At 44.3% G+C, this 16,941-nt stretch overlaps 1 protein-coding gene across 7 annotated transcripts in view; it reads left to right on the top strand.

The window, feature by feature from the left end:
* The window catches only part of LIPH (lipase H), a 52,067-nt gene that overhangs the window by 33,103 nt on the left and 2,023 nt on the right, over positions 1 to 16,941 (top strand). For 5 of the 7 annotated variants that reach the window (XM_059687291.1, XM_059687289.1, XM_059687287.1 and 2 more), the window contains 3 exons: positions 1,376 to 1,487; positions 6,635 to 6,808; positions 8,226 to 9,573. In XM_059687291.1, coding sequence (XP_059543274.1) covers positions 1,376 to 1,487; positions 6,635 to 6,808; positions 8,226 to 8,313 — 374 coding nt within the window. In that variant the 3' untranslated portion in view covers positions 8,314 to 9,573. Of the gene's footprint in view, positions 1 to 1,375; positions 1,488 to 6,634; positions 6,809 to 8,225; positions 9,574 to 16,941 lie in introns of those variants that run through there. The other 2 variants (XR_009451819.1, XM_059687290.1) reach the window with 2 other exon arrangements.

The raw sequence follows: 16,941 nt of genomic DNA, 5'->3' as shown, positions 1-16,941 counted from the left end.
CCGAGGGTTTTGTGTCTGCCAGGTCCAAATGGAGCAGGCCCTTGAGCAATAATGGGTCATAAAATGGCAACTCCAGGGCTTACCTTACTCCTTTGTGGGACAGCCACCTCCCTGAGCCTCTTTCCCCTTCTCTACAAGTCTGACCAAGAGAGAGCAAATTTGAATGTCATCGTGGGATCCCATCTTCCTAAAGCATCCTTGACCTTGGTGAGCAAAGAGTGAGGAGGAAGCCCTAGCCAGTTTGGCTCAGTGGATAGAGCATTGGCCTGCGGACTGACGGGTCCCAGGTTCGATTCTGGTCAAGGGCACATGCCCGGGTTGCAGGCTCGATCCCCAGTGGGGGCCGTGCAGGAGGCAGCAGATCAATGATTTTCTCTCATCATTGATGTTTCTATCTCTCTCTACCTCTTCCTTCCTCTCTGAAATCAGTAAAGAAATATATTTAAAAAACAAAAAGAGTGAGGAGGAAGAAGAGTTCTCCAAACACGTCAGGCACGCTCATTTATTGAGTAGGAATTTAATGGGTGTCTATAAGGTGTTATTGCTGAGATTATAAAGAGGAATAATCTTCCCTTTATTCCTTCCCACTTATTGTTGTAGTATATTTTAGTTTTATCACTTTTTTGTAACCTCATAAGACACTAGTCAGGCAATATTTACTAATATATAGAATGTACCCATTCATTTACCACGTTTTTATTGTCATTTTTTCTTGCATTTTAAAAATACAGTAAAGTGTGCTGACTAATACTGGGAGAATCCCAGAGCATGATAAGAATTCCCAGAGGTAGATCTGACTTAATCTGAGGGTCAATGAAGGCCTCCTGGACAAAGTGACATTAAGCTGAAACCTGATGGATGAGTTGACAAAGGTAGCAAAGGAGTGTCCGAGTGAGGGGAAGGCTCGGGAGCAAGAGGGAGCTTGGCGGTGCAGGTGGTGTGGCATGACCGAAGAAGTGAAGAGGGAGGCTGGGTACGCTGGTGGATGTGGCCCAGGCTGGGGGAGACCTTGACAGCTGTGGAGGGTCTCTACATGGCCACCTGGTTGGTTTATTCTAAAATGGGCGGGGACTGAAATGACCTGTCACTCAGCAGTAGGCCATGAGACCTCGTTCAATAGGTGGGAACACTGTCTCAACGGTGATGCCTAAACACGGCGCCTGGATACCACTGGGTTCTGCTGTCACTCAAGCCATCTTTACCAAAGGGAATAGAAAGACATTTTAGAAAATTCTGCCCTGTTGTTGGCAGAGAAACTAGAGAAGAATTTAAAAAGAGACTCAGTTATTAGGGAAGTTGGGTTTTTACAAACTGGCCCTTTAGGAGAACAGTTGGGAGTATCTCTCTCTTACCATGTTTTCTCCTGGTTTTGCAGTATATCATTACTTTGTGGATATTATAACTTGGAACAAGAACATAAGAAGAGGGTCCATTACAATCAAATTGAAAGACAAAGGTGGAAATACCACAGAATCCAAAATCGATCAGTAAGTTGGGTTGGGATCATTTACAGTTTGCTATTTTCCTTTTTTGCTCAGAGAAATTGAATTCCAAATATACCCATTTTCTTATTTACATGTCTGTACTTTCCTTTGTTTTACAAAAGATATAAGGGGACATATTGTTTAGTTGCTTCCTGTGGCTCTTGATCTCCCAGGATCTTGACAAATATAATTGGTACAAGGATTTATTACCCCTGTCTCCTCCTCTCTTCCTCCTTCCCTCCCTTCTTTCCCTTTCCTACTTCACCCTTCACCCTCCCTTCCTTTTCTCCCTCTTCTCCTTCATTCCTTTGTTTAAGCATTTAATTACAAAACTCATCTTTGGTTGCTGCAAAGGACTTAGACAGTTAAGGAGTATGTAAAATAAAAGTGCAAATTCTTGGTCCATCCCAACAATCCCACCCCCACAGGCATCCACCCCCATACACATGTTTCTATTCTCTTATGAGCTCACACTATACATAAATATACTTACGTATATATACACACATATATATGTAAACATATGTATTTGTTCTTGAAACTCAGAAAATTGAAAATTGGAAATACCCTAAAACCCGCACAGTGAGGAAATGGTTGATTTAAATGTTCCCATATAATAGAATACCATTCATGCATTGGGATTATTTATAAAACATATTAAATGAGATATTTATAGTATACTAAGTGAAAAACTTCAGGATATCAAATTATGCCAAGTATAAAATTCAACATGTAAGTAGGAGAACCAAGATGGCGGCATAGGTTAACGCCGGAGTTTGCTGCTTTGAACAACTACTTCAAAAGTGAAACTAAAACACAGAACGGACATCACCCAGAACCACAGGGGCGCTGGCTGAGTGGAAGTCCTACAACTAGGAGGAAAGAGAAACGCATACGGACACTCAGAGGAGGCGCAGTGCTGAAGTCAAATTCTGAGGTGCAGAGTGCGCGGAGCGGGCTGGCGGCGGAGGGCGCGGTTGTTGTTTTCAATCGGGAGGGAGTCGCAGACTCTGAGCACCAGATCCGGGCGAGTCTTTAGGGACCCAGACTCAGGCGGAAGAAGCGGGACTGTCTGGCTTCGGTCAGAGCGAGTGCAGCTTTCTCTCCGAGCTTTGCAGCGGGTGCTGGGACTCAGAGAGGCAGAGCCCCTTGGGACAGAACTGAGAGCCGCCATAACTGCTCTCTCTGGCCCACGCTGTTGATCCTGTTCGACCCGCCCTGCCCAAGCCCTGCACAGAGGCATTTGCCGGATAGCCTCAGGCAAAGGCTAGATTAGCACCTCCCTAGAGGACAGAAGTTCTCTCACCGCTGACACAGCTGAATCTCATAGCCACTTGGCCTGGAGGTCAAACCCTCCCTGGAATTAGCTACAGCAATCAAGATTTATCTATAAGACTGCGAACAAAGACCACTAGGGGGTGCACCAAGGAAGCATAACAAAATGCGGAGACAAAGAAACATGACAAAATTGTCAATGGAAGAAATAGAGTTCAGAACCACACTTTTAAGGTCTCTCAAGAACTGTTTAGAAGCCCTCGATAAACTTAATGAGATCTACACGAAAACTAATAAGACCCTCGATCTTATATTGGGGAACCAACTAGAAATTAAGCACACACGGACTGAAATAACGAATATTATACAGACGCCCGACAGCAGACCAGAGGAGCGCAAGAATCAAGTCAATGATTTGAAATGCGAGGAAGCAAAAAACATCCAACCGGAAAAGCAAAATGAAAAAAGAATCCAAAAATGCGAGGATAGTGTAAGGAGCCTCTGGGACAGCTTCAAGCGTACCAACATCAGAATTATAGGGGTGCCAGAAGATGAGAGAGAGCAAGATATTGAAAACCTATTTGAAGAAATAATGACAGAAAACTTCCCCCACCTGGTGAAAGAAATGGACTTACAGGTCCAAGAAGCGCGGAGAACCCCAAACAAAAGGAATCCAAAGAGGACCACACCAAGACACATCATCATTAAAATGCCAAGAGCAAAAGATAAAGAGAGAATCTTAAAAACAGCAAGAGAAAGAAACTCAGTTACCTACAAGGGAATACCCATACGACTGTCAGCTGATTTCTCAACAGAAACTTTGCAGGCCAGAAGGGAGTGGCAAGAAATATTCAAAGTGATGAATACCAAGAACCTACAACCAAGATTACTTTATCCAGCAAAGCTATCATTCAGAATTGAAGGTCAGATAAAGAGCTTCACAGATAAGGAAAAGCTAAAGGAGTTCATCACCACCAAACCAGGATTATATGAAATGCTGAAAGGTATCCTTTAAGAAGAGGAAGAGGAAGAAAAAGGTAAAGATACAAATTATGAACAACAAATATGCATCTATCAACAAGTGAATCTAAGAATCAAGTGAATAAATAATCTGATGAACAGAATAAACTGTTGATTATAATAGAATCAGGGACATAGAAAGGGAATGGACTGACTATTCTTTGGGGGGAAAGGGGTGTGGGAGATGTGGGAAGAGACTGGACAAAAATCGTGCACCTATGGATGAGGACAGTGGGTGGGGAGTGAGGGCGGAGGGTAGGGCGGGAACTGGGAGGAGGGGAGTTATGGGGGGGAAAAAAAGGAACAAATGTAATAATCTGAACAATAAAGATTTAATTAAAAAAAAAAAAAGAGAGGCTAAGTTATGCTGCAATAACAAACACCTCCAAAAAAAAAAAAAAAAAAATTCAACATGTATTATCTATGTATAAATTTTTAGCTTAACTTAATAAAAAATGAAATAGAAGCATGGCAAAATATTAGATTGCCCCTTGAGTTGTGGAAATATGAGTGCTTTCTTTCAGTTTCTCTTTATTTTTTCAATTTTCTATATATTGTATATATGTATTATATATGTATATTTATATATTGTTTAAAATTGTTAATTAATACTTGTTTCATCTATTACTTTTACAACTGAGGAAAAGAACAAAGAAACCAAAACTCTTTAAGCAAAATCACTTGAGGCTTATTATATTCATTTTCTCAGGGAATGGTTCCTGGCTCCTGTTGTCTAGTAGGTATTTGGGTTGTTTCTTGGCCTTAGCCATAGAGGACCAAGAAGAATGTCATCTGAAACTGGCAATTGCCTTATGGAGTCACTGTGTAGATAGACACAGTGTGGATGGGTGGTTTAGAGGTGACTTTTCAAATATATTTTTATTGACTTCAGAGAGGAAGGAAGAGGGAGAGAGATGTAGAAACATCAATGCTGAGAATCATTGATCGTCTGCCTCTTGCACGCCCCCTACTGGGGATTGAGTCCGCAACCCGGCATGTGCTATGACTGGGAATTGAACTGTGACTTCCTGGTTCATAGGTCCATGCGCAGCCACTGAGCAACACCGGCCAGGCGAGGTGACTTTTTTTTTTTTTTTAATATATATTTCTTTATTGATTTCAGAGAGGAAGGAAGAGGGGAAGAGAGATAGAAACATCAATGATGAGAGAGAATCATTGATTGGCTGCCTCCTGCATGCCCCCCACTGGGAATCAAGCCTGCAACTTGAGCATGTGCCCCTGGCCAGAATCAAACCTGGGACCCTTTGGTCTGCAGGCCGACGCTCTATCCACTGAGCCAAACTAGCTAGGGTGAGGTGACTTTTTTTTTACAATGCATCCTTGGATAATAATGATAATAGCCTTTGTTTATTGAAGTAAGTGCATTACACACATTAGTTAATGCAATTCTCACTAAAACCCTGTGAGGTAGTATTACCATCTCTATTGTATATATGAGGAAAGTGATTTGGCCAGTATCACACAGCTGGCTGATCAGGGTGAATGAGGTGAAAGCAGAGACAGATCTGTTCAATCCCAAAGCCCATAGCTTTAATCACTGTATTATATTTCTCCCACTAAGCTGTATTGCTCCCTCCACCCCACCATTGTTAGGATTTGTGAGTAATGGGTTTTTTGGGGATCTTCATTGATCTATTTCAATGACCCACTATGGTGTCAGTGTTCTCATACCCACAGTGGGGCAGCATTTTCAGGGAGGGCACCCTCTGTGTAGCACATCTTGAAGAATCAGCCTCAGGTAGTTTCTGAGCTGTGACCTTCAGTGAGGCAGCGAAGCAGAGACCTCATCTGGAGATTCTAGGAAATAGCAGGGGAGCTCATGCAGTTATATAATCGAGAGTGTTCACTTAGCAAAACGTGAGTATTCATGTCAATAATTGCTTACGTATTTACTAGTACCTGTCGTAGGGGTTTTAATTTTACATAATTAATTTCTTCCAAGTAGAGACTCCTAAATTTGGAGGGTTTTTAAATCTTGATAACGATAGAGACCTTAACATCTTCATATTAGTCATGTTTAATCATTCTTATTTTAGTCATGTTTGTGAAAAAGTCATCACCAATCAGAGAATTTATGGGAATAAAAGGAAATACTTGTTTTATTATGTGGGGAATAATGGCTACTTTTTTTGCAGGGTAAACTTTGACATTTTAGTATTATTTTTACAATTTAAGGTAAAGGAAATGATATTACAGTATGTACTTTGAGTTTATCCAGTCTTACCAGACTATGGGTGCAAATGGAGTCACATTCAAGGTTATTATCTGCCTGATGACTCTTTCTATATCCATGTTTTACATGTATTTCTTGTTTTTAACCTTTTAAGAAATTGAAATATAATTCACATCCTATAACAGACATCCTTTAAAAGCACCTGTTTCCTTGTCTGTGAAACGAAGATACTAATACTCACCTTGCAGTAATTTTCAGGGGGTTGGAGACATGTGTCAAGAGTTGAGAATGCTGCCTGGCTATTGTAGGCAGCACATACCCCTCTAAAGTCATAGCATTTCCTTGGTCATGGGGTCAGCAGTGCTTGGGAAGCCAGTGGACTTTGCCCACGAAAGTCAGCTATTGCAGGCTATGGAGTCAAATGGCTGCCTGCTTACTGATTTATAAGTTTCAAAACTCTTTTCTTTCATTAGCAATCAATATCCATTTAAAAATAGTATTTCTGAAGGCCTGGGGTCGGGGGCAGGGGCAGGCTAGAAAGAGTCAATGGTTGCGGGGGGGGGGGGGGGGGGCGGAAGGGGACATATGTAATACTTTCAACAATAAAGAATTATTAAAAAATAAAAATAAAAAAAATAAAAATAGTATTTCTTCCTTCTAGTGAACCTGCAACATTCCAGAAATACCACCAAGTGAGTCTGCTTGCAAGGTTTAGTCGAGACCTGGATAAAGTGGCAGCCATTTCCCTGGTGTTCTCTACAGGATCTGTAGTAGGCCCGAGGTACAAGCTCAGGATTCTCCGAATGAAGTTAAGGTCACTTGCCCATCCAGAGAGGTGAGCCATACATAGGCAAGGTTTGACAAGCCCGTTTTCCAAAGATGTCATTGGTTTTTGTCCAGTCCGCTTGGTCTAATGCTATAATTGGCCTTCATCAATCACAATGAAGGAAGTGAAGAGTTTTCCAAAAATAGACTTGTTAAAAACAAGTAGCCCAGCAATCCAAGGAAATTTTACTGGTATGCACTTAAAGATAAATGGCCCAATAGTCCAAAGAAATAATTGTCCTTATATGTATAGAGTTATACAATTCCTCCCTAACCACTCTACCCACATTGCTTTGCAAGTTGCTAATTTGTTGTAGAAAAGAAAGTCTCATATAATTCAGCAAACTGATAGAACAGGTCCTAGTATAAAAACTGGTATAGAACAATTAGCATATTTTATTCCATTGGTACAATATGAAAGTGAAATTTGATAACTGCACTGAAAATGTCCTTGTTCTTAGGAAATACACACTGAAGAATTATGTGGTAAATGACCTATTCTCAATTGGTTTTAAAAAAAGTAAACAACGAGTGTGTTTGTGTGTGTGTGTGTGTATGTGTGTGTGTTTGTGTAGAGATAGAGACAAAGGAGAGAAGAAAAAGCTGAGATGGTAGGTATGTTTCGTGACTAATGCCACATATAGTTCTAGCATCCAATGTCAGGCACAAGGGAGGCAGGAAGTGATGTGAACAGCTAGTACTTTATAAATTCCCTTTTCCTGAAGGGTTAGGGTACCCTAAAACATTTAATAATACAAGTTTATTCTAAGGTTTAGGGTACACCAAAACATTTAATAATACAAGTTTCTTTTAATGCCTTTTTTCCTGATTACCAAAGGGATACATGTTCATTTAAAAATTTTGGAAAGTGCAGAAAGTGTTAGGAAGTAGAGAAACATCACCCATAATGTCATTATTCAAAGGCAACCACTGTTAACATTTTTGGTTATTTCTTTCTAATCTGCTTTCTATTACTGTTATTTTAAAAAAAATATGTTTTCATTGATTTTGAGAGAGGAAGGGAATGGGATAGAGAGATAAAAACATCGATGAGAGAGAAATATTGATTGACTGCCTCCTGCATGAACCCTACTGGGGATTGAGCCCAGAACCCGGGCATGTGCCCTGATCAGGAATCAAACCGGTGACCTCTTGGTTCCTGGGTCGACCTCAACTGCTGAGCCACACCGGTCGGGCTCTATTACTGTTCTTAGACCTAGTTGACTTTCTGTGTCAAATAAATTTTTACATCCTGTTTTATTGTTGTTGCTGCTGTTACTTTGCTTATTTACCATAAGCATTTCCCTATAACATTAGAAATAATTGCTAAATCATTTCATATCCTAAGGATATAATACAAGTTATTTGACTAGAATAGGGCATATTTATTATTTCGTTGACAAGACTATTTCATCTTATTTTTGCAGGCCCCAGTTGTGTCGGTATGACCTTGTTCTGATGGAAAACGTTGAAACCGTCTTCCAACCTATTCTTTGCCCAAAGTTGCAATTGTAACTGTTGTCAGGACACATGAGCACCAAGGAACATCAAGAAAGCTATGGCCGGCTTTCTGAGAGCTTCGCCTTCCTTCCCGTCTCCTCCAGGCACAAAAAGTACGGAATAACCCGGGTTTTTCCAGTCGTGTCCCATGGATGTCACATTGCAAAATGTCAGACGACTTTGGATTATAGAACAGTCCTGAGAAGGGCAGGACTTAAGTAGGGCAAGTCTGAAATAGCCAGGCCCCAGGCCGCCAGCGCGTCCTGGGGCCTCCTTTGTTCTGTCCTGTGATTCTGCTGCCTGTCACTCAGGCAGTTTAGCGGGACAAGCACCTTAAAGGGAAGGACTGGCTGGAGACCTCACTTTGGACTCGACTCCACATTCCCTGTGCCAAATTCCTCCAGGTCCCCGCATATAGAAGGGAACCAGACGGACCTACCTCACAGGGCTGTCGAGTGGGTCTTGGAGGCAAGTCTGTGAAGGGTTCTTCGAAATCCCATGGGTGCACTTCCACATCCGTGAGTGGGATGATAAATGTGAATTGCTTTTATTTAATTTTATAAGGCTTATCTAACATGCAATAAGAGAGCTATTTCTTATCAACACCAGCTTCTCTCTTGGGCTGCTCTGGGAAGGTAAGAAAGCCATTCCCTGGCTTCCCATCTCCTCTACTTTGGGGAAAATGTTTATTTTTCCTTATTACTACTGTAATCCATGATTATTGAAGGAAATTTAGACAATGCATAGATGCAAAATGAACATATGCTATACACAGTTCCACCTGTTAGAGGGAATTAATGTTAACCTTTTGGAATAATGCTAAGGCACTCGTGTTGCTAACAGGAGCTCCAAGCATAAACCGGTTTGCTCCTGGAGCACGGGCAGCCTCCAGCTCGAGGGGTTCTTAGGCTTCCCCAGGGCTATGTGTGACCCAGGAATCTGGAATGACTGCAGCAGCCAAGCCAAGGCCAAGAGGGCCAAGGCCAGAGAGGCCAGAACCAAGGACCATCCGTGGGGCCAGATGCCCAGTGTGGGGATAGAGCCAAAGGGGTGAGCACCACGCTTCCCACAGCTCTGGCCACTGTGGGAAATTCTGTGACTCCCGAGTGTCACAGGCCCGGTGACTTCCTCACCCAAGTGTTTCTCCTACTGCTTTCTGTGAGAACAGCCCTTATTTGAAAGAAATGGACTCTCTATTTCATAAATTAGAGGGTTCTGTAAGTATGTTCCCGTGTGGCACATTTTCATACATGCAATACAGAGCTTTTCACTTCAGTGAGGGATGCCTGCAGTGAATGACTGAACTCTGAGAGAAAAGTCTCAGCGACGGTCCTCCACCTGGACATTTTATCACCCTTCCCCCTCCTCCCACATTCCCTCAGCCACTGGGGATGAGAGATCAGTGTGCTATAGGCCCTGATTTTATTAGTTTCCTATGTTCTGCATTCTGATTAGCGCAGTCACGTCTTCATCCTCCTTCCGTTGCCTGGTAGGCAGCGGGTCAAAACAATAGAAAGGAAGTGCCAGAATAGCATTTCTGTCATTTATTATAAACTCCCCAGGCCAGTGGGTGTCCCTCAGCTTCTTCTCCCGGTGCCTCTTAGCTTAGTACCTTGCTCACTGTGGACTGGTTGGAGGGATGAATGAACCGGTCAGCGAGCAAAGGAAGGAAGGACATTTGTTCACTGGAGTGGAAACGAATTTCAGTGAGTTTCATTTAACAGTGACCAGGAGAAATGAAGGCAGTGACAGGTGTGACCACTCTCTTCTCAGAGCCTTTCTCCCAAGGCCCCAAAGATCTCTTGCTATCCTGGCCTCTCCTCCCTTCTCTTTGTCAGTGTATCTGTCTGAATCCCACATCCAAGATAGTCTATCCTCTTCCTGGCCATCTTCACCCATTATCTTCCACTTAGTGTGTGGGCCTTAGCTAAACTGTCACTTCTTCAGGGGGAGTCTTCTCGGACCTTGTTTCCCATACAGCTCACTGAACTTCTCCTTCATAGCACCTTTTTAAGTTGTATTTTTGTACATTTATTTGTATGACTATTTAATATCTATTTTCTCCACTAGACTGCTCTGCAGGGCAGGAGCTGTGTACATAGCGTGGTGCCTGCACTCAGGAAATACACTGTTTATTAAATGAACACTCTCCACTATCTTGTGAGCTTTCTGGAACCATGTTTAGTTATAAGTAAAGGCCTCCCCTCCCCCAGCCAGAGTCCACTTCCCTGGAGGCACCCACCCTTCCTTTCAATTGACTTCTCCCCCCCTTCCCCTGCCAACACACAATTTGTTGTTATTGTCTCCATTATCTCTGGGGGCCCATAGCTCACTTCCCAGGCGCCCTGGGCAAAAAGAGAGGTTGGCTTCCCCCCGCACTCCTCTTTGAACCTTCCAAGTGCCCCGACACCATTCTTCGGCATGCCCACCTATCCTGAAGCCTGGGAGTTTTGCTCCAGGACTCTCCAGCCTTCCTGGATAACTCCAAACCGTGGTTCAGAGACCCCCTTGCTTGTTTTTCCATGATGCCGTTCCACCACCCCACTTGCCACCGACTTTGCGTGTGCTTCCATTGCTGCTTTCATTATGTCGTACTGCAGCATGTTTCCATGTCTGTGCCCACTCCGAGACTGTGAGCGTCACAAGAGCAGCTGCTGCTTGTTTGTCTTGGCCGCCCTAGCCTCTAGCTAGCACCACGTCAGGCACAGGGCAGGTGCTCATGAAATGTGTGTTGAACAGAATGGAGTGGACTCAACCCAAGGACTTGAAGGAGGTCACCTCCACTCTGACTTAGACATCGACACACGTAACTGTTATTTACGAAACCCTAAACTCAGACCCTCCCGCCTTCGGACTCCTGCCCTGCGCTCTCAGTCCTACAAAAATCTATCTTGGCCAAGGAGATTAGGGATGCCAGCAACAGAAACCCACTGATACAACACAGGTTTTCTTAAAGAGACAGCTTGTAGAAACCCAGGAAGAGCTGAACCATCAGACCACGGCAAGGGCAGGGATGGGGGCAGCCTGTTCACGGGCCTTTATTAACCCTCGTGCTCAGCCAGGAGTCTCACTGCCTCAGCTCAGCTGCCTCCACAGGGCAGTTAGACCACCGGGGTCCCTGGACCACTGGGTCTTCAGCCACTCATTAGGTGTCCTGATTCCACGTTCAGGCTTCTCTTGGAGAAGGTGACCATCCTGTTCCAATCAGTTATGGCTGGAGTGGGTGGGGAAGCAAAATCATGTGGTCGTCAGAGCTGCTTCTTTCAAGTGTTTGGTGCAGAGCTGATGAAGCCAAGGTTGAGTGGTATTGACAAAGAGCCATGGTAAGTGACTGGCGAATTCACTCTCACTGGAGCCTCTTGCCTTTTCTTCCCTCCCACTTCCCTGAGCCATTAGGGAAGTATTAGGTACCCACCTGCTTCCCAGTCCAGCACCTGTCCCTGGTGTGGGATACAGCTGTCCTTTGCCGGGAAGCCTGGGCATGTGCTATGAGTGAATGGCCTTGATGGAGGCTGGTACAGCCTACAGGTGGTGCACTGGCTGGTAAGGGTTGGCTCTGTAGAGGTTGGGTTGAGGCAGGGGTGGGCAAACTTTTTGACTCGAGGGCCACAATGGGTTCTTAAACTGGACCGGAGGGCCGGAACAAAAGCATGGATGGAGTGCTTGTGTGAACTAATATAAATTCAAAGCAAACATCATTACATAAAAGGGTACAGTCTTTTTTTTTTTTTTAGTTTTATTCATTTCAAACGGGCCGGATCCGGCCCGTGGGCCGTAGTTTGCCCACGGCTGGGTTGGGGCCAGGAGAAATGGGGAGACTGAGATCAGAGTGGAGGTGGATTGGTGCCGGGAGCCGGTCCATCCTTGCTGTTTCAAGGGACCTGGCATATATACCATACGGTTCTTAATATGTTTGCTCACCTTCTTGGTGCTGTGTTTTAACCAAGGTCACCTCTGAGAAAGGTTGAATCCCCAGGTAGGGATTTTCCCCTGAAGTTAGGGAGGGGATGAAACTCCTTAACTAAGTGCCAGGCGGGTAGTTAATCAATTTAACTACAAACAAGCATGCTTAAGCTACATAAGCATGGAATGGAGATAAGAAACGCCCTAACCTTTGTAATAGAAATTGACAGGATTAGAATCAACTGGTATAAATACAGTTGTAACAAGACAGAAACACTCAGAACTCAGAACACAGAACTAAGGACACAGGGCTTGGAAGACAGGACCAAGAGAGACAGAGCCTAGGCACAGAACCTACACAGAACGTTCTCTAGGGACAGAAGAACTTCGCTGGCGAGAGCATGCCGGAGGATCCTGGACAGGGACTGGCCTCGGAGCCTGGAGGCGGAGCCTGGCAAGAGAGCATGGCAGGGGATCCTGGACTGAACCTGACTGCGGAGATTGGCAGGAGAGCCTGACTAGAACCTGGTGACTGGACCTGCCTGGAGAACCTGGACAGAACCTGGCTGGATATCCTAAGCAGAGCCTCTCTGGAGATCAAGACGAGAACTTGGCTAGAGATCCTGGCTAGGCTGCTGATCAACTGAACGCTGTCTCCGTGTCATTCCTTCTTCGCCGACTCCGTCCACACCTTTGGGGACCCCTGGACCCGCTGGGGTTGGACCCCGGCAGATTGGGAATGGGGAGCACAGTCCAGGGCTTCCCCAAACCGAGAAGTTGAGTACGAAGAATACGGACAGGAGTCTTTGTGGGGCGGGGTACATAAGGAAAGGCAAGCAGAGGCTTGGGTAGTGACCCTGTAGGGAGTTAGGTTTGCATTTCCCAAAATAGCTCTGTCAAAGGTTCTTTACCACCTCATGTTGGCTGAATCCCACAACCTTCAGGTCTCCTTGCTGGATTTTTCCATGGGCTCTGACACTGAGCACAGGTCCCTTTTCTAACAGTCTTTCTTGGGCTCTCAGGACACATCTCCTCCCCACCTCCATTTCTCATCCAACATCCTTGAATGAACTGTCTGGTTCTTTCACTGGTTCCGCTATTTCCTAACCTGGCTTCTGATCTCAGTCTTCTCTCTCACAAAATAATGGAGGGTAAGAGACTAGACTCTGTGTTTGCTGGTGTGTGATCTCTGTCAACTATTCCTAAGCTTCCATTTCCTGGACTGTAAAGTGGGGGCTGTTAAGAGTCCTGCTTCATGAGAGTTGTTATATGGAATAAATACATTCTTGTGTGTAAAATGCTTACTGTGAGGTCGTGAGTGTATTATTAGGTACTCAATGAATGTCAGCTGCCCTTACTCCCCCCCCCCCCATTTAAACTCTCCTCTAGAGACAGATGGCATCAAATTTGAATGTTCAGTCTGAGCGCCGAATTTTCACCTGCTTGCTGAGAGGCAGCACAGGGCAGAGGAAAGTGCATGGGCTTTGGAGGGGGCAGCCCAGGGTGTGAGTCCTGTTCAGCACTCACAACTGTGGACTTTGCAAAGTGACTTCATCGGAACACCTGCTCATCTACTTATCCGTAAGTGGGCTCATGATACTTCTCTGGAGTGGAATAAGCTTTGCCATGTCCATTTCCTCCATGGCACTTACCATCCTATATAATAAAAGTCTAATATGCAAAGTGTCCCCTCGACCGGGAGTTTGAGCAGGAGTTTGACCAGGAGTTCGACCAGGGGCACGGCTAGCAGCTGCAGGCAGCCGGGGTAAGGGAGCGCCCCGGCCAGCAGCCAGCAGCTGCTAGCGACCCTACCTGTGTACGAATTTTATGTACTGGGTCTCTAGTGTTCTATAATTACATCTTTCTCCATGCTCTCCCCCAACCAAAGGAAAGTAAAGTCCTTAAGAGTAGGAGCCTTGCCTTCTGTTCCCTACTCTGTTCCTTGCCCCAGCATACTTCTAACAGAGGCTCAGTAACACTAGTTTCTCATTCACTTTCTCTCCTATATTCCTCAGACTTCTCAAAATCAACATATACCAAATCAAACAACTAGTCATTTCCTTGCTAGACCCTACCTCTTAATTGAACAAATATTTATTAAGTGCCAGTTCTAAGCCAAGCAGAGGGCTAAGGGCCAGATCAGACAAAAGATTGATGAGTTATTGTCTCATTTGTGGAAATGTTTACTGTCTGCCGGGGAGATGAATAATGACACTGGAGCATAGTATTTGCAATAATAGAAATAGAGACCCTTCACAGAGAAGGAGCCCCAAGCATCGAGAAGGGACAATCTTTCCTGACTGTAGGAGTGGGAGGAGGCTTCTCAGTGGAAGTGACAATTGCCCTGGCTGTTGATGAGAGTAGGAATTTTTCAGGCAGAGAAGACTGCCAGATTGAAGGAAGGGTATTGTCAGAGGCATGAACTAACATGGTGCATGCTCAGCTGGAATGGAGGGTTTAAAGGGACAAATGAGAATGGAGGGCTGAGACCATTTGCCCCATTTTTTAAAATGGAAAATTTCACAAACATACAGATATAGAGAAAATGGTATAAAATCCACCTCCACGTGCTGATCATCCAGCTTCCACAATTATCAATTCAGTGGACAGTCTTGTTTATTTATATCCCTACCCACTGAACTCCCATCCCATTGTTTTTTTAGGACACAAAGTTTTCTTTAAATATTTCTTTTGGGGAGGGGACACGACACTTCTCAATTAAGAGAAGCATCATTTTTTTTAAAAGTACAGAGTGTATATATATATATATACTGAGTGGCCAGATTATTATGACCGGCCAGATTATTATGACCACCCCATCAGTACAATGAAGTGAATTAGTTACGCAAATAATAATAATAATAAAACCTTGAGAGTATTTGCTTAGGAAGTGTTCAATATTCATTATTTTTGGAAGTGTCAGTGAAGTACTGATGGGGTGGTCACAATAATCTGGCCCCTCAGTGTATATATAGATATAAAATCGTGCCATGGATTCACAGGGAGTGGGGGCCAGCGGCTTGGGCTCCTTTCCTCTGGTTCTCACAGTGAGCTCCTCTGGGTGGAGCAGGCTGGCCCTTCAGTTGAACCCAAGTACCTTTCTCTTTGGCTTCCTTCTTTTTCTGATCATTTACCTTCACACGTTTCAGGAAACTATCAGCTGTTAGAGTGCTTAATATGCTCAACACATTCATCCATTCTCTTGGCAAGAATCTTGCCCTTGTTTGTCTACAACAATGCCCACCGCATGCTGGGTAACATTGTAGACTCACCCAGTTTTGCCAAGGGAACATTTGTAGATATCCCTTGAAGTCTACAATATCACGTTTCTTGTAGATTCAGATGTATGTGGCCAAAGAAACAACTCCATGTTTTCTAAAAGGCCTAGAGAACGTCTAGTGTATAGCTGGTGCCTCTCCTCTTTCCCTTTGTATTGGTCATTTTGGAAATTATTGGAAGATGGTGGTTCTAGCCAAAAGGCCCATTCCATTATTTTGATGCAAATCCAAGACATTAAATCATTTCATTCATACATGCTTTAGTATTTTGAAAAGATAAAGTATATCCTTGTATTTTCTTCTCGCAAATGAGTCAGAATATGCTCTAACACTGCAACTTCCCTATCTGACGACTGAACTGTGTCAGGATATATAGAGTCGCCTCCCTCTTTTAGGAAGCTACCTACTGTTGCATGTGTGAATATACCACAGTTAACCTAGCTGGTCCCCAACTGAGGGACATTTAGGTTGTTCCCAGTCTCTTCATATCAAAGCACAGCTGAGAAGAATACCTTTGAACATACATGTTTGTCTATTGAGGGGAATATCTACAGGTTAAATTCCTGGATGCAGAATTGCAAGGACTTCGTACATTTTGAATTCTGACAGGTGCTCCCTATTTGGCCAAAAAGGTGCTTTGGGTGATAAGACAAGGATATTTTTTTCTGTTCAGGCTTGAGACATTCTGGAATCCTCTCTGCCCCTGCTCCATTTAATCAGTCATATGCTCTACCAACTCAACTCCCAGCCTGTCCATCTCCCTTCCTTCCTTCATCCCCACTGCTGTGGTCCTGGCTCAGGCCTGCATCCTTTATCATCAGGACAGCTGCAACTATCACCTCAATGTATTCGAATCCTAACACAGGGACGGAATCATCCTCTTGCTGAACCACTTCTGCTGGTGCCTCACCATGTACAATATTAAAAAAAAATCACACACAATTTCTTAGCCTGCCTGCCTTTCAATGCTTTCCAGTTTGTCCCTAACTTCTCCCTCATTTTTCATACACCTTAGACTTCACTGAACCCGGACCCTGGTGCCTTACTTGTGCCCCCACCTCTCTCTCTCTCTTTGTCTGATGTGGAAATCTTGCTCAACTTTTAAGGTACATTGAAGCCCCACCTCCTCATCCACGCAGCATAGGGCCACTAGTTTAGGACCCACACTGACTTGGATTCTAATCCGGACTTTCTTTGGGGGGGATGCCAATCCTGAGATTCAGTTTTCGTCTGTTAAATAAAGACAAAAATACCAACCTTGGTGTGAGGATGATAGCAGGCATCAATAAAAGGTAATTCTGATCATTTCCGTGGTCACTGGGACCTTCTCACCGGAGCCCCTGCTTCCACCTGGCTGCATTAGCCTGTGTTACCGCTAATTGTGGACGTTCTGTCTTGACCCCTAGACTGCAAGCTCGCTGTGGGCAGGGCTCGTGATTCACCTCTGAACCCCCAGCCCTGG

This window comes from Myotis daubentonii, chromosome 3 (genome assembly GCF_963259705.1).
Source record: "Myotis daubentonii chromosome 3, mMyoDau2.1, whole genome shotgun sequence".
NCBI lineage: Eukaryota > Metazoa > Chordata > Mammalia > Chiroptera > Vespertilionidae > Myotis > Myotis daubentonii.
This window is presented reverse-complemented; position numbering and strand designations above follow the sequence as displayed.